Here is an 18756-nt window from a genome sequence, read left to right on the forward strand (position 1 = left end):
TTTTCATAGAAATCAGCTCACAATTTAGAGGGGAATGTGCAAAAATGCCTGGGTCTTTATGGTCCCCGACCAGCCTTGAGCAACACTCTGCTTTCATGCACTAGACAAACAGAAGTCAATCTACAGTGACTGCAAGCTCTGCTTTCATGCACTGCAGGCAGGCAGAAGTCAATCTACAGTAGCTGCACGCTCTGCTTTCATGCGCTCTGACTGAGGAACTGAAATCTGACATGAGATACTATTGACCTCTTTCGAATTGAGTGCTGCTTAATATGAAGTGCTTCATTTCTGGGAACAGCTATTGTGTGTATGTGGGTTTTTTTAAGAGCTTGGCACATGCACCATCTATACTTGACTGCAACTTCTGTAAGGATACTGACAAAATACTTTCTTAACATTCTTATTTATCCAGGTCACGTTATTCAAAAGGGTTATTCAACTGGTTTTCTTATGAACTTGAAGCTGCAATAGAAGCCCAGCTTCTCACATACTAACTTTTCCCCCTTGCCTCCCCCATCATTCTCTGCAGCACTTTGAAAGAGTCCTTTGACAACCTGAAAGCACGTGAGTGAATGAAGACATACTCTAAATGAAGACATACTCTAAATGCCTTTTTGTCATGTTATTTCTTCATGCAGAGGTGTCAAAGGTAAAGGTACTGTAGGCCTAGAAGTTCATTCATGGTGTAAATACAATACTAATACATGATATTTACATGACTGTTACACCAGTTTCACTGTATATAATGAGGTAAATAGACTATGCTGTTACTGAAAAAAACAGTGATTGAAACAGTTGATTTTCAACCAGCACAGAAGACTGGTACTGGTTTACTGATTACATATGCCTCTTTTCCACAGTTTTTTTTCCAGTTTTCTGGTAGGCCTACAGCTCGACACAGCGGGACTCAGCCGCCACTTTTTGCTCTTCGATTGAGCTGTGTCGTGCCCAATCGAAAAGCAAGATCTGTGGGCCTACCAGAAAACCAGCAGTGGAAAAGAGGCATTAGAGGCATTTTCCCCCCTGCTTTAGTGAAAGTGAAAAAGTGAAAGCCCATTGGGAAACTCCAACTCCCATTGTCATTGTGACACAGCACTCCACAGCACACAAGTGAACACTGCACACTGCACACAACGAAATTGCATTTATGCCTCACCCGTGCAAGGGGGCAGCCCTCAGTGGCGCCCCATGGGGAGCAGTGCGGTGGGACGGTACCATGCTCAGGGTACCTCAGTCATGGAGGAGGATGGGGGAGAGCACTGGTTGATTACTCCCCCCACCAACCTGGCGCGTCGGGAGTCGAACCGGCAACCTTTGGGATGCAATTCTGACGCCCTAACCGCTCACCCATGACTGCCCTTTACTTTTTCTTGTACTTTTACTTCTGACATGACTGAGCCAGGTCTCCTTGAGTGTTTGTGAAATGTCTTCCTCCTCCCTCCTCCAGAGATTGAGAACTGTGGGAACCTGCACATGCAGCTGTCGTCGGCGCTGAAGGAGGAGGTGAAGAGGATGGAGCAGTTCAGGGAGCGCCAGAAAGAGCAGAGGAAGAAGGTTCACACACACACGCACGCACACACGCACACACACACACACACACACACACACACACACACACACACACACACACACACACACACACACACACACACACACACACACACACATCCAAGAAAACTAGAGGAAGAAGGTTCAGCAGCATGCATAGACACTTCACACTAACTTCAACACATAAGCAGTCTCTCTCTCTCTCTCTCTCTCTCTCTCTCTCTCTCTCTCTTTCTCTCTCTCTCTCTCTCTCTCTCTCTCTCTCTCTCTCTCTCTCTCTCTCTCTCTCTCTCTCTCTCTCTCTCCCTCTCTCCAGAGGCGATGCTAGTGTCAATGGGGGCCCTCAAGCAAAAACCCAAAGGAATGAAAATTCGAAACAAATCATCGCTATTTTAGTTTAAAGGGACACTGTGCAGGAAATGGTCAAAAAAGGTACTGCAACTATGCTGCTCATTGAAACTGGGCTGCCTATTGCCAAATTTGATATTTACATGAAAGTTTACTTAGTAATTAACTAATATTTTCTAGAATGGTCCAAGTAGAGTCTTTTTTGCAGCTAAAAATGGCTATTTTTGGAAATTCAAAATGGCGGACCATGGAGAAGATCCCCCTTTTCATGTATGAAAAGTGCAAATTTCCAGTCATACTGAATACTTACAATTTGACGGGGGTGGTAAGTATTCATGAAAAAGGTAACATTAGTGAATGGGAAACATGAATTCTGGAAATAAACATCTAAAAATCTCACACAGCATCCCTTTAAAGTTGAGCTTATTTTCACCTTTAAGTGACTGGGGGCCCCAAGCGGCTGCCTGGTGACAAGATACGCCTCTGTCTCTCTCTCTCTCTCTCTCTCTCTCTCTCTCTCTCTCTCTCAAAAAGAGCAGAGGAAAAAGGTTTAGCAGCATGCACAAACACTTCACTCTAACTTCACACTCACTTCAACACATACACAGGAGCTCTCTCTCTCTCTCTCTCTCTCTCTCTCTCTCTCTCTCTCTCTCTCTCTCTCTCTCTCTCTCTCTCTCTCTCTCTCTCTCTCTCACGCACACACACACACACACACACACACATACCCAATAAGGCTCCTCTCTTGTAGACACCCTTAACACATACGTATGTGCTGTCGCATGCACCCTTAGCATCCATCTGGGGCAAGGCAATGCAAGTTTATTTGTATAGCACATTTCATACTCCTATACACTAGGCCATATTGGTTTTTGTGTGTCTTTAATGTGCGTTTACATGTGGATTGTGGAGAAGTGTCATGCAAGACAAATTTCTGTACAAACAGACAATAAAGGTTTATCTAATCTTATCTTAAACACAGATGCAATTCAGTGTAAATTTGTGTCTTTTATTACAGTTTGAAGGAATCATGGAGAAAGTACAGAAGCACAAAATCACCTTATTTAAGAAAACAATGGACGTGAGTACATTAATACCTCAATTTATGACCTCTGTAAGACTACAGTTAGTATGTTTTTATGTTTACATTATTTGTTCCTATTACGTCCCTGTACTGTACCTGTCAAACAACGGACCATTTATATGGACACTAGTCTGTAATTGGTGGCACATGTGTGTTTGGTGTGGCTAAAATTGTGTGTGTGTGTGTGTGTGTGTGTGTGTGTGTGTGTGTGTGTGTGTGTGTGTGTGTGTGTGTGTGTGTGTGTGTGTGTGTGTGTGTGTGTGTGTGTGTGTGTGTGTGTGTGTGTGTGTGTGTGTGTGTGTGTGTGTGTGTGTGTGTGTGTGTGTGTGTGTGTGTGTGTGTGTGTCTGTGTGTCTGTGTGTCAGTGTGTGTCTGTGTCTGTATATGGGCAGGGGGGGTTTATGTGCTGTGCCACCAAGTAGGCCTGAGTAAAACAGTCACGACAGGAAATGGAAGAGGAAAGTGTGTGTGTGGGGGGGTGTGTGTGTGTGGGGGGGTGTGTGTGTGCATGTGTGCGTGTGTAAAGTCGTTAGGGCTTTGTAGGCAGTGCAAGTTTCAGAATGCGCAAGTTTCAGAATGAAGAAATGTGCGAGAGGAGAAGAGAGAGAGCATGTGGGGATGTTTCTTTTGTTATGTTTTGTTTTTCTACTGTGTCATTGTGTCAGCATTACCGTCTTTCAGGGCCCATAGCACCTCGGATGCACTGTCTGCTCGCCTGCCTGCGGGTTTATTTTTGGATATTCCACCTGAGACATAGTGCAGTGTTTCTCAACAGGGGTGCCGTGGGCCCCCCTCAGGGGTGCCGCGGAAACATGGCTGATAAATAAATTATGTAATATAATACATATTTGTCTAAATTGATATGTTAATGCTAGTCAGTGGAGTCTTTCATCTGCCATTTACGCACAATAAAGTTAATATACTGTAGGTCGCCCCAGTCAGCTGCAACCTCAAACGTAGGTCGCGTGACATCTCCAAATGTTTTACTTTTCTAAGCTTGTGTGGTATCGGATGCGATGCCATGTTACGGCTTGTTGGTTTGGGGTGCCTTGAAATTTTTCATGAATTGAAAGGGTGCCTCGCCTAAAAAAAGGTTGAGAAACACTGACATAGTGGTTTACCTAAGGGGGGGCTTTTCCCCCTTCAGATCGTCCTCTACCACACTGTGCATGCAGAGGCAGCAACCAGGGCCCTACATTACAGTCACTTTTTTCACCACCAGCCAAAATGGTTAGTACTGTAGATGTAAATCTTACTAGCCAAACAAACACTCTGTAATGGTTCAAAGTGGCTCGTGAGTTGGTGTTTTTTTACCAGCCAAAATGAAATTTCGCCAGCATTTGGCCAGTTGGCTGGTGTTGATTTAGAGCCCTGGCAGCGACGCACCTGAAATGTATTCGAGGGGATTGAAAGTTTAAAAAGTCAAACAATGATATTGCAGGGGGATTAAAAGTAAGAAATTAAAACAAAAAGTGCATATGGAAAATGCTTGGCTTCTTTCTTTCTTTCTTTCTTTCTTTCTCTGGGCTTGCTTTCTGTCTCGTCTATTTTCTTGTGAAATGATTTTTTTTACAGGTACCTGTACTGGCCATGAAATAGCCACAGCTGCATAATTGGCCATAAATATAAACAAACAAACAAGCTAACTAACAAACAAGCAAGCAAACATCTGTTTTCTTTCCAGTCTAAGCGGCTCTACGAGTCGAAGTGCAAGGAGGCCGATGACGCTGAACAGGCGGCAGATAGAGTCAACAGCGCTCCCACAGCCACACCCAAACAGGCCGAGAAGGTAGGATGGATGGAGGGATGGATGGATGGATGGATGGATGGATGGATGGATGGATGGATGGATGGATGGATGGATGGATGGATGGATGGATGGATGGATGGATGGATGGGTGGATGGATGGATGGATGGATGGATGGATGGATAGATGAATGGATGGGTGGATGGATGGATGGGTGGATGGATGAATGTGAATGGCATCCTCCGAGGTTGTGCATAATTTGGTAATCGGGAACATTACCTACGTGTCAAAGATGTCGTTCACTTTTTACCACTACCAAGATGATGATGATGATGATGATGATGATGATGATGATGATGATGATGATGATGATGATGATGATGATGATGATGATGCATGGCACTTGTTGCAATACAATGGCGTCAGGTGCTCGTGGTACATTTGAATTGATGCCTGTCCGTGTGTGTTTATGTGTATAGATTGTGATGCCTGTCAGTCTCTATTCTGTGTCATCAGGTGCAGAACAAGGCCAAACAATGCAGGGAAGCAGCAGTAGACGCAGGTATGGCTTCACTCTTATGGCTTCACAGATATGGTTTCACTGTTATGGCTTCACTCTTATGGCTTCACAGATATGGTTTCACTGTTGTTCTACTAGGGTAATATTTACTTAACTTTATAACCTGCTGACTATAGTGGAAGTGATATATCCCACAGATACAATGTACACACACACTCTTAAAGTACTCATATACAAAAGCTCATATGTGTGTTTGTTTGTGTACACCTGTGCGTGCGTGTGTGTGCGCGTGTGTGTGCGTGTGTGTGCGTGCGTGCGTGTGTGTGCGTGTGATCGCGTGTGCGTGCATTAATAAATAGCCATGTTATTCAGGACTCATGCAGAGCAGTAAAACATTCAAAATAGTCTGCTGTGTCTCTGTGGTTTACACATATCCTATTGTACTCTGCTGTGTCTCTGTGGTTTACACATATCCTATTGTACTGTATGGCTATTTTGAAGCACCAGGTTTGCTGAAACTAAACTCCTCATTGTATGGGGAGAAGTTCCTTCCTCAACTAAACCTGTAACTCATCATCAGTGTTGAGTGTTGCCAGATCAGTGGCGGGCGTCAGTCGCATGCCTTGTCAGAGGAGCAGTTTGGGGCGGTGAAGGCTCAGGTGGTAGAGGAGCTGTTTCGGCAACCCAAAGGTTGCAGGTTCGAGCCCCACACGGCCTGACCCCATGGATGTGTCCAAGATACTTTACCCCAAGTTGCTCCTGGTGGCAGGGTGGTACCCTGCGTGGCAGCCACGGCCACCGGTGTGTGAATGTGAGTGTGAATGGGTGAATGTGAGGCATACAATGTAAAGCGCTTTGAGTGCTCGAAGGAGTGGAAAGGCGCTATATAAATGCAGTCCATTTACCATTTAGGAGACCTTGCTCTTTGCGAGTGTCTGTGTGGTCAGAGGCACATCTTGTCACCAGGCTAGGCAGGCAGCTGCCTAGGGCCCCCAGCCATACATGGTGAATAACAGCTAAGACTTTAAACTACAGTAGTTGCGGTTTGTTGCTAATGTACATTCTTTTGAATTTTCGTATGGGGCTCCAATTTACAGTGGAATCGCCTCTGTGTGTGGTAGCTAAAAGTTACCTAAGTAACCAAGGCAGACACAGAGCATGGGACATGGGAATGTTGATAGACTCGTAAGGGTGTGAGAGAAAAACAGTGTTTTTACTTAGAAACATTAAGTTACAAACACATTCAACTCACCGGCAGAACAGAAGCAAACAGCCCTGAAAAGAACAAGCCCAAAAAAACGTAACCCCCGACTGTACAAAATCGTGACGTGTGAATTTGATGAGAGAGAGAGAAAGAGAGAGAGAGAGAGAGAGAGAAAGAGAGGGAGAAAGAGAGAGAAAGTGTGAGTGAGAAAGAGAAAGTAATACCTCAAGACGGTAATACCTCAATATACCACCTCCTGTGCTATACTAACCATTCTTGTGTGATGAGTTGGTAATGTGTGAATCTGTGAGAAGTACTGTACATATAACCTGTATGTGAAAAGAACCCGCAGACGCTCATCCCAAGTAGCCCAATCTGGCGGGCACCCGCCCAATCTGGCAACACTGCCCACTGGTCTATATTGAGTGTGATTGTGCAGTATAGATTATAGTAACCTGTATGGCTTCTAGGAGCCTGTAGTCTATAAGTGTACGTATGTTCTATGCTCTTCTTTCAGTACAGTGCTGCACTCACAGGTTATGACTGTGTGTGTGTGTGTGTGTGTGTGTGTGTGTGTGTGTGTGTGTGTGTGTGTGTGCAGGGAAGCCGACAGTGGGGGACAAAGGGGTCTGTTGACTGGGGCCAAGAGAGAGAGGGTTCCCAGAATTGGGTTCCCATTACATCGTATGTGTTGAGTGGGGAGGGGGCTTCCATATCCTGGGCCTAGCCAAAGATGTCACTGGCCCTGTGCAGGGTTGCCAGATGAGGCTGATGATTTCCAGCCCCAAAAATGCTCAAAACCCACCTAGGAGCACAAAATCCCGCCCAATTCTGTTGATTTCTATGGCAAAAATTGTACACGTACAAAAATTGTACAAAAAAAATTCTGATAAATGCCATTTTTTCCCCCCACACGGTCATCCTAAGCAGCCCAATTGGGCGGGAACCAACCCAATCTGGCAACACTGGCCATGTGTGTGTGTACGTGCATGTGTGCACACGTGGTGCGTGCATGCAGGCGAGTGTGTGTGGGTGTGTGCCTGAAATGCTCAGACATACCGCTAACACTGAGTTGCATCTTTATGTAAAAATATGTGTTGGCTATTCTCACAGATAGCATCGGAGTTAGGCAGCGGCAACACTAAACTAAACTAGACAGACAGACCTAACCTACGTTGCATGCAAGGCCTCTGGTCAAGCAACCAACAGACCAAACAAGATATGCTGTGTATAGAGCCACTGCAAGTGACTGAAATAAGCATCTTTTTATATATGAGGGTTTGTATCAAGGTTGGAACTTTAAACCCACCTGTCCACCTGTCTGTCAAATGCTGGTAAATGTCAGCGGTGACTGGTACAATTTTCAAACCACCTCGGGATGACCGAGAATTTGAACGCACCATTAATCACACCTCCTGTGTGATATCATTTCCTGTGACATGGTCTTCCTGTGATATGGTCTGCTAGGTTTCTAAAAAAAAGATATTGTACAGTATGTAAGGTTTTTTTTTTTTTTGGGGGGGGGGTTGTGCTTTTATTATTTTGTGCTTTTATTAGGACGGTTGCAGAGGTGAGAGAGAGATGGGGTAGGGTTGGGAAATGACCCCAGCCCGATCATAGGGTCCCAACTAGAGATGCACCGGATCCGGTTCTGGATCCGGCAGGATAATAGGGTTTTTCACAGGATCCGGTCCGGCAGGATCTTAAGCAGTGGATCCGGTATCCGGCATGTTACCTAAAAATCAGGGTCTGGAGCATCTCCAGCCTAGGCTTTTCAGTCAGTCTTTCACAACCCCAATCACTGCATGGTGTAAAAATCAGGATCCGGTGCAGATACTATTTCATAGTATGTGGTGCTTTGCTGTGCTCTTAGAGAAGCAGTACATGGGGAACATTGAGCAGCTGGACCGCGTTCGCCAGGAGTGGGAGTCAACTCATGAGAGCACCTGTGAGGTAAGAACGGAAACACACCTACGTTGTGGAAAATGCTCTAAGTAGCGCTTGAAACGTATTACTCAGCATTGTGTGTGTGTGTGTGCGCGTGCGTGCGTGCGTGTGTGCGTGCGTGTCCCATTTCCCTATAGGCAACGGAACTATTCTACTTACTCCCGTTGGTTGTTATGTAATTTGCCTAAATTTGACAATATTATGGGGGTGTGAGCATTACATCATGTGGTTCCACAGATAGAGGTGGAAAAACTGGATTGAGAAAGGATAGGTCCTACCATACAGTAGCCTATATTCCTTGCTTGTGCTCTCAACAGAGGTGATCTCATGAATGATCTTCTTTTCCTAAGGCATTAGGTGGTCTATAGTAAATCATGTGCGGCAAATAAGACGTTTTCTTGCTGAACATGAGATGTCCACCACTAATAAGGAGGGTGGGGGTGGATGTTGGGTGGGTTGAAATTATGTATTTTAATTAATGTCAATACCAAACTTTTGCACGGTGTGAGGGCCGTCTCGAGGGCCGTTTGCGGCCGTTTGAGGTCGTTTTATCCGGCCCCCGATGTAATTTGAATGTTATGCAGTTTCACATGAAATGTGTCATATTTTATAATGGAATCTTAGGAAATACATTTGCAATACAATTGAGTTATATTCAGGGGATATTGAGAAGGTGGGGTCTGTTGTAAAGGTGGCTGCCTTCAGTATACGTAGGCCTAAAGTGCAGGGGGAAATCCTGGTTTGTGTTCATAGTACAGCCCTCGGAGGACTTTTACTGCCCTCGGATGTATTTGAAGTGGCCCCCTGAATGAAAAAGGTTCCCCACCCCTGCTGTAAAAGGTTCCCCACCCCTGCTGTAAAAGGTTCCCCACCCCTGCTGTAAAAGGTTCCCCACCCCTGCTGTAAAAGGTTCCCCACCCCTGCTGTAAAAGGTTCCCCACCCCTGCTGTAAAAGGTTCCCCACCCCTGCTGTAAAAGGTTCCCCACCCCTGCTGTAGGTGATGCATGCATCTACTGTATAAAGTGCGATGACCATATTTGGTCAGAGGCCCAAAAACAAACCACATCCCTTCACCACTTCCCATTTCAGACCAGTTGGTTTAGCAAAGCCAAGCACACTAGTACAGCAGTGAGGTGGACACACAAGGGATCTGTGTTTCACATACATATCATATTTAGGCCTACGTGTACAGTAGGTTACTTATTGCTCCAAGATTAGGGTCCCCTCTCAACATTCAATCGTTTGAAGAAGACAATGGCCTCTTTTACATGGGAAATATAATTCTGAATTACCTCTGAACCTCTTTTGAATAAAACTTAATTTGCATTTAAAAACATCATGTAAACATTTACCGAAACGGAACTAAGTTTATTCGGCATTATACGTAATTGCGAGTAAAGTGGGTGGTTTATTCTTCTTTTAATTATCTTTTAATTAACTTTTACCTCTGCCATGTAACCTTTAATTCCAAGCAAGCAGTAAAACATAAGTGCTGTATTATACAGCTTTTGCAGAAGCATGTTCCTCAGTAGAAAAAAAGGAAAAGAAAAACGGTTCTGTTTAGTTGCCTTAGCTTGACGTGCTACTCAGCAAAAAAAGAAGAAGAAGAATATGCCATGGCTTAGTTTGCTTTGTGTTTCCTGAACAACAATCTGCTACATGTGTTTGTGTGATGTTTCCTCAATGGGCTGCTACATGTGGAGAGTTCAGATGCAAAACCCCCTAAGTGCCTTTTCAGAAAATAATCTTAATTCATTTTTATTTAATACAAAGCTATCAAAATTGTATATATTTTTTATTTTATTTATGCACTATAACTATTATTATCAAGTACATGAATGTAAACCAAACCAACAACTGTGTTCTCTGAAAATATAGATGTGCAGGTCTTCAGAAATGGAATTGCATCTGAACTCTTCATGTATGACTTGGTTTGCGTCATGTTTCCTGAATGTTATTTACAGGTTTGCCTCATGTTTCCTGAATGTTCTTCACAGGTTCGGGTCATGTTTCCTGAATGTTATTCATAGGTTTGCAACATGCTGTCTTCATGTTGTTTACAGGTTTTTCAGCAGCAGGAGGGAGACCGCATCAACATTCTTCGGAACGCCATGTGGGTACACTGCAACCACCTGTCAATGCAGGCCGTGAAAGATGACGAGGCAAGTGGCTTTTGGTGACTGCAGAGGAAGCAATCCTCCCTCACACTTTGTCTACACATAGTTTGTTTTTTAACTTTATTATTTATTGTTATTGTGACATTAGATTATTATTTATCATAGTTTTAGCTTTATTATTGCCTAATAGTGCATAATACAATTATTAATTTAGTCTATGCTGCTGCAGTGTTTCAGTTATGTGCTAAACATATTTACTAGTTCGTCCTCTAAGTAGCCTACTTGGTGTACAGTTAACCATGTTTAGTAGGCCTCCGTTCTGAAATAATGATGCCATGAAATAATAATATGGCTGGACTGGCCATCTGGCACAGCGGGCATTTCCAGGTGGTCCCCGCATCCTTGTGAGCCCCTATTTTCAGAAATGTAAAAATGTTTACTTTTTAGATGCGTCCCACGCATCTCTATAAGAGGCTTTGGTGTCCGTCCGTCCGTCCGTCCGTCCGTCCGTCCCTCCGTCCGTCCGTCCGCCCTCCCGTGATGTGTTTCCCTCCCGTGATGCGTTTCTGAATTGTGATTCCCTCCTGTGATTCCCTCTTGTGTCCACAAGGTGGCAGTCGCTCAGTTTTGGCCTGTAGCTCATGCGTGCAAACCAACCGCGTGCTCTTTTCCAGTGAGAAAAACATGGCGGCACTTCCTGTTGATTTTCACATGAAAGTTTTGCTTAATTTAAAGTCCCTAAGCGACTATAAATGTTGTGGCTTCCATATATTGATGTAAAAGTGCCCCACGAAGTAATGAAGCACAACAAAGTTACTCCACATTACCATTTGACCACTCGTTTTTCTATGCTAACAGGGTAGCTAATGTAGCATTGTAAATGATCCAGGGAGAAAGGGGGAAATGTTGTGATTTCAGTCCGCCTGAGGCAACGATTTTCGTGGGGAAGATGACCTGCATCTCGGTGGCATTGAACCACGCCCCCGTGCCTTATTTGGCTCGCTCAGCACGTGCGTCCTCAGTCCAATCGCAATGCTTTATTTTCCCCAGACGTTTAATCGCATTTAAGTGAAAGTGCCATGTATACACATCGCAAAATAACTCTTAATCCGATCTATTTAAATCGCATTTATTAAATCGGACTTAAAAACATCATGTACACGTAGCCAATGTCTCATTGATTAGTTTATGGAACTTACGGTTTGTCTGTTACGGTCCACGAAGACAATATCCACGTGAAAACGCAAACGCCTGCAAACCACTGTTTTGACAGAAATACAGTTCACCTGTCGCCTACTCTGTTTTCTTCCCAAAGCGGCATTTAAAAGTATTCCATGAAATCCAACATCAACGTCACTTCAAATAGGTGACAGCATCATGCTCACACATGAAATAACACTTCAGTGAGGGGGGGACATCACTGCTCTCATATTAAAGTGAAAAGAGAATTTCACATTTTAGTTTATTTAATGTAGGCCTATGCAAAATTGCAAATAGCCTATTCATTGAAATCTGTCCAGAAAGGGTTGTAATGTTTGCCTGTTTTTTATGTTTGTAATAAAAAAAAAAATTAAAAAAAAAGTGATTTAAAAAAAAAAAATAGCCTAACAAAAATAGAGATTTTATGTTAAAAAAAATGTGATATGGGATGGACCGATGGCCCCCCTAAGCTAAATTCGCCTTAGGTCCCCACATTGCTAAATGTAGTGTAAGGGATTATTTTGAAAAGACAGTAACATGTAATCAGCAATGCATTACAGTTTTTCAGTAAATTGCCCAACACTGTTGAAATCCTATGGTACTTTTTCAAATCCAGGCTTATACAGTACATGGTAGGCTTATTGATAAATTGCCTTGACAGGTTATGAGGAGGCCAAGGGGGCGTTTGGGCAAAAAAGGTTCAGAACGGGCATAGACGGACGCATCTGTTGTCCGCCTGTCGGACTTGTTTTTTTACATTACTGAAAATAGGGGCCCATGAGGGTGCAGGGCCCACCGGTGAGTCAGTTATGCGCGCTAATTATGAGGGGGCCCTTTAAGACAAAAGTGCCCGGGCCCTATTTCTCTCTCAGACCGGCCCTGCATAGGCCTACAGTGTTTGCTCCAGCCAATACACTTATCCATGCTGATACGATGAGATGAGTAATACATGGTCGGAGTCTTTTTTTTTATATATATATATATATATTTTGGGCTTTTATGCCTTTATTTGATAGGACAGTGTGAGATAGTAACAGGAAGTGAGTGGGAGAGAGTTGAGGAACTGGAATCGAGAAACGACCTTGGGCTGGAATCGAACCTGGTCCCTGGCGCAAAGCTGAGCTGTTTGAGACATGGCCAAGGCCTGGGCCTCTTGGGCTTTTACATTCTCAATCCAGTTTTTTCTGCCTGTAATAGGCATGTGTGGAAATAAAAGTAGCCCACTTAATGTACTGTAAGTGTGTTGCATTATTGTTAGGGAGGTTCGGCACAGTGCTTAATGTAAGTGTGTGTGTGTGTGTGTCTGTGTGCGTGTCTGCGTGCGTGCGTGCGTGTGTGTGTGTGCGTGCGTGCGTGCGTGCGTGCGTGCGTGTGTGTGTGCGTGCGTGCGTGCGTGCGTGCGTGCGCGTGTGTGTGTGTGTCTACATTAGTGTTGTGAGGAGGTCCGCCTGAGCCTGGAGCGGTGTGACATCACCGTGGACAACAACAGCTTTATAGACATGAAGAGCACAGGCACCACACCACCAGGTAAGACACACACACACACACACACACACACACACACACACACATGAGCACACACACACACACACACACACACACACACACACACACACACACACACACACACACACACACACACACACACACACACACACACACACACACACACACACACACACACACACACACACACACACACACACACACACACACACACACACACACACACACACACACACAAGCACAGGCACAACACCACCAGGTAAGAAACACACATGCACACACACACAGGCACAACACCACTATTGTAAGAAACACACACACACGCACGCACACACACACACACACACACACACACACACACACACACACACACACACACACACACACACACACACACACACACACACACACACACACACACACACACACACACACGTGTGGTAGTATTTGCATCACCCTTCAGTTAATGTTAATCATATGTAAAGTCTATGTACACTTCCACTGGCCATCCAACTAGCCAGTTACGTATGCAGCATTCAGCAATGCCTCTCCAATCATTAATATCGTGATGAAGCCACACATACAATACAAAATGTTCTTGATCTCTCTCTCTCTCTCTCTCTCTCTCAGACACTCATCCTCATATACCACCCCCTCTCTATCAATAAGGCAGTGGTTCCCAAACTGGGGGCAGGGACCCCTAGGGGGTTGCGGAGGTACTGAAGGGGGGTCTCTAGTCAAAAGGGACTTGTATTCACTTGTATGGTTGACAGATGTATATGCTGTCTTGTGGATTTCTAGCAATATTAGCGGCAAGGCAATGTTTTGTCCATTAATATTGCTAGATTTTCCATTAATAGTTTGTTCACTAATATTGCTAGAAATCCATTGCTAGGCTAAGACTATGGTGGGTGGGGGGGGGGGGGGGTGGGGGTCGCGAAAGTATTCTCAAATCCAAAAGGGGGTCCCTGGAGAAAACGTTTGGGAACCACTGAATTATGGAGTTGTCCACACATCGCATTTACACATTCTTTTCCAGGCCATCCTTCCCACCCACCCCTGCCAGTGTTGCCAGATCTGTCTGACCAAATCCCGCCCAAAAGCTTCTCAAAAACCGCCAAAATGTGCTAAATTCCGCCCAAAATCAACAAATTACATTGACTTCTATGGGCCCAACACGGCTAAAAAAAACCTCCAAATGGACAATTTTTCCCGTTGTTACCAGCAGACGCTCATCCCAAGTAGCCCAATTAGCAACACTGTCCCCTGCCTGCTTGATTCCATCTGCATGTCTCTAATGGATGATGTTTGCACGTCTCTAATAGTGTGTGTTTGCTGTGTGCATTCCTGCCTGGTATCCTATAGTGTCCATTTGAGAACTACTAAGATGGCAAGAGAGCTCTGTGTGTGTGTGTGTGTGTGTGTGTGTGTGTGTGTGTGTGTGTGTGTGTGTGTGTGTGTGTGTGTGTGTGTGTGTGTGTGTGTGTGTGTGTGTGTGTGTGTGTGTGTGTGTGTGTGTGTGTGTGTGTGTGTGTGTGTGTGTGTGTGTGTGTGTGCGTGTGTGTGTGTGTGTGTAATGGTGTGTGTTTTGCTGTGTCTCCTAGTGCCCATCGTGTTTGAGAACTACTATGACAGGGAGCCCTGTGTGTGTGTGTGTGTGTGTGTGTGTGTGTGTGTGTGTGTGTGTGTGTGTGTGTGTGTGTGTGTGTGTGTGTGTGTGTGTGTGTGTGTGTGTGTGTGTGTGTGTGTGTGTGTGTGTGTGTGTGTGTGTGTGTGTGTTTCACTCTGTCTCCTAGTGCCCATGGTGTGTGTGTGTGTGTGTGTGTGTGTGTGTGTGTGTGTTTAATGGTGTGTGTGTGTGTTTGTGTGTCTCCTAGTGCCCATGGTGTGTGTGTGTGTGTGTGCGTGTGTGTGTGTGTGTGTGTGTTTAATGGTGTGTTTTGCTGTGTCTCCTAGTGCCCATGGTGTGTGTGTGTGTGTGTGTGTGTGTGTGTGTGTGTGTGTGTGTGTGTGTGTGTTTAATGGTGTGTGTGTGTGTGTGTGTCTCCTAGTGCCCATCGTGTTTGAGAACTACTACGACCGGGAGCCCTGCTCAGACTCCAACGGCATCGCAGGACGCTTTGGGGGAGGGGTCATGAAGAGGTGGGTGGAGTCACACAACAAAGACATACCAAAGAGGTTGGATTAATAAAGAGGGTTCAAAACCCGCCCCACCCAATGCAAAAAAGTGTGCTCAAGTTGGGTCTCCTAAGGGGGCGTTGTCCCCTCCTTCCCCCTCCTTCTTCTATTTTTGAGGTGTTTGCACAAGAAGTGCTCTACCGCCATCTATTCTCAATGGAGGTTGGGGGGGGGGTGGTAAGCTAAGTGAGTTGCTGTTGCTGTTTCCTTGTACAGCAGTAGGGACGATAGACCATAATAATTCAGCACAGGTATGAGGTTACATTTAAGATCCACATGCTAGTTTGTAGCATCATTGTGTCTCTATTCCACAGGACATAAATAACATTATATTTAGCTCTTTTGTCCAGTGTGAGTAGGGTTGCCAACTGTCAATGAAAGAAATACGGGACACTTAATCGTGCCGGGTGTCTGGGGGTCGTCCCCCAGAAAATTTTGCATTTCTTAGATGTAATTTCCTGCATTCTAACGTCCCGTGTCCCGTTTCAGTTCAATACGGAACCCGTACTTTTATCTCTAAATACAGGACGATTCCGTATTTCAAGGGACGGTTGGCAACCCTAAGTGTGAGTTGCAAAAGAGGACACACACACCAATCAGTTACGTACACTAAACTACCTGCACAATAAATGTGAAGCAAATTAAACTGGAACCGCAAAGCAACTTTACAGGAGCCTACAAACAGTTGGCCTACATTGTGACAGGGTTTTGCCATCAACATCCTGAAACACAACAGCACACTTATTCTATAAATAGCCCACAGTGAAACCATTATATCTAGCGTTCAGATCAAGATCAGCCTTCAGAGTCGAAAAAGACCCCCAAAAAATAAAGAAATTCTTATAAAAAATAAAAACAACAACAACAAAAAATCAGCCTTCAGATAAAAGGAGCAAGCATCGTTATACATTGCATGCTATGTGGTATGTGCCAGTGCCTTTGCATTGCATGGCATGAGGGGTTGCATATTGTGGGCTAACCATTGCATTTGAAAGTAGTAATACTGGGCAAAATGCGAAGTCAGTACATTGTCATCTTGTCTCAGATTCAAAAATGAATAAATAGCTTATCATTTGTACAATTTCTTTCATGAGCATCGGATGTGGTGGTAGTTATTGTCGTTATTGAGAGAAAGTGTGTGTGTGTGTGTGGGTGTGGGTGTGTGTGTGCGTGCAAGCGTGCGTGTGTGCGTGTGTCTGTGTGTAACTAGAAACTAGTTCCAGAAAAGAACATCAGTTGTAGAGTCTCAGCTAACCGGAAGTCTGTTTATTTTGATATCTCATAATGGTCAGTGAAGTCATACTGCGGTCAAGTAGGCCAGCTCATTATGTGTTGACTTCATGCCATCTCCCCTGGCCTGGCTGCTGCAAACTTACAGTAGGCCAGCTCATTATGTGTTGACTTCATGCCATCTCCCCTGGCCTGGCTGCTGCAAACTTACGGTAGCCTACGGACTTACAGTACAGTTTTGGCAACTCAATATTCCACTATATTGGTAGGTCAGTCAGGAAGGAGTTAGCTTTTTGGAGAGTTTACTTACTTAGGCCTACTTGTATGTGACAAATAAACTACTCTACTTACTTAAAGGATACTTAGTATTTGATAGTGGTGGTAAGTCTTCATGAAAAAGGTAACATTAGTGAATGGGCAGCATGAATTCTGGAAATAAACAACAAAAAATCTCACACAGTGTCCCTTTAACCTCTTCGTCCCAGTGTGAAAGTCTACCTGGGGCCCTGTACCAAGTGGCGACTCCAGATTATAGAAACACAGTGAAGTAAATGCTATCAATCTAATTTTTTAAATATTTTTATGGGCTTTTTGGGCCTTTATTTCGGATAGGATAGTGAAGGTGCGACAGGAATTGAGTGTGGAGAGAGATGGGGTAGGGTCGGGAAATGACCCCGTCCGGACTCGAACCGAGGTCCCCATGGGCATGCAAGCCCAAGTGTGGGGGGCTTAGCGCGTTGCGCCACAGCGCCCCCCCTATCAATCTAAATTAAGACTGACATTACCTACGACCAATCACCATTGATTCTAACATCTGTAGTCGCCAGTTGGTACGGATCCAGACAGTACGCCACACCGGCTGGGAAATATATATGTGTTATATGCCGCTATAGCGGTAAGGCCGCAATCATACACTGCCATCGACAGGAGGATGTGCATGCATGCTACAGTACATAAAGTAGTAGGCCGATAGTATGTCTGCGGACCTTGTCTGTGTTCCGCATATTGCTTCTCCTGTGAATTGGCTCATGCCTTCTCTTTGTTAAAGACCATTTCCCCATCATTAGGCAATGTATCCCCTTGCAAGGGGCAGCAGCCTATTTTTTGCAAAGGCACAATGCTCCAGTACAATGTACCCATCAACTGACTATACTATACATCATCATATTATGTACTGTGCTATAACATGTGCAATTGCCACTGATGTGCAAAACAACATGTGCAATTGCCACCGGTGTTGTTGAAACATGATTCCCTAAACTCCAAAAACTCAAAGCCATTGCATGCTGGACACAGTCCCAGTGTGCTCATTTAACCAGATTGCTCACATTCATGCCTGCCTTCCCTACATCTTCATCACCATTTTTGTGTTTTTATTGATAGTTCACTAAGCCAGTGTGCAGCACATAGACCAGTGCAAAATAATCACATTCCCTCATAAAAACAGGACTTCCTATGATGCAATCATGAGTTTGAGTTAATGACAACATCACACTCCTTGCAGATTACAGTAGCAGAGCAGTCAGCATACTGGACACATGCACTAACATGTGCTCCATTAACGCACAGGCTAGATATGGCTGCAGCCTAGGGGCCCCCACCTGCCAGGGGGCCCCTGATTGCCCAAAAGTGAAAAAATGCAGAATGGTGACAAGATGCAATACTGAAAAATTCATATGTGGTGTTACGGTTGGTAGACATGTTATTCTTAATTCCTAGCTTGTAATTATGACACTATCTATGTAAATTTGTCACGAAATTTGCCTTCTTGGGGGCCCCCACAGCAACCTGTAGCCTAGGGGCCCCAGGCCATCTTAATCCAGCCCTGGACTATGCACTGAACTGCTGTAGGGGGTGTCACCAAGCACCCTCTCCATTAATGAGCCAAGAGCTGAATTAGCAACATGCACGCACCCAAGAGCTGAATTAGCAACACGCACACGCACGTACACGCACACACCCACACACACACACACACACACACACACACACACACACACACACACACACACACACACACACACACACACACACACACACACACACACACACACACACACACACACACACACACACACACACACACACACACACACATTCACAAACACAGAATCATCTTAGAATT

General features: G+C 44.7%; 1 protein-coding gene across 1 annotated transcript in view; it reads left to right on the forward strand.

The window, feature by feature from the left end:
* pstpip1a (proline-serine-threonine phosphatase interacting protein 1a) overlaps positions 1–18756 on the forward strand; it is a 36478-nt gene that overhangs the window by 8194 nt on the left and 9528 nt on the right. The window contains exons 4-12 of the mRNA XM_063197709.1: positions 530–564; positions 1448–1554; positions 2915–2977; positions 4665–4769; positions 5245–5290; positions 8326–8405; positions 10464–10562; positions 13148–13244; positions 15275–15365. Coding sequence (XP_063053779.1) covers positions 530–564; positions 1448–1554; positions 2915–2977; positions 4665–4769; positions 5245–5290; positions 8326–8405; positions 10464–10562; positions 13148–13244; positions 15275–15365 — 723 coding nt within the window. The remainder of the gene's footprint in view (positions 1–529; positions 565–1447; positions 1555–2914; positions 2978–4664; positions 4770–5244; positions 5291–8325; positions 8406–10463; positions 10563–13147; positions 13245–15274; positions 15366–18756) is intronic.

The sequence above is a fragment of the Engraulis encrasicolus genome, chromosome 4 (genome assembly GCF_034702125.1).
Source record: "Engraulis encrasicolus isolate BLACKSEA-1 chromosome 4, IST_EnEncr_1.0, whole genome shotgun sequence".
Lineage (NCBI taxonomy): Eukaryota > Metazoa > Chordata > Actinopteri > Clupeiformes > Engraulidae > Engraulis > Engraulis encrasicolus.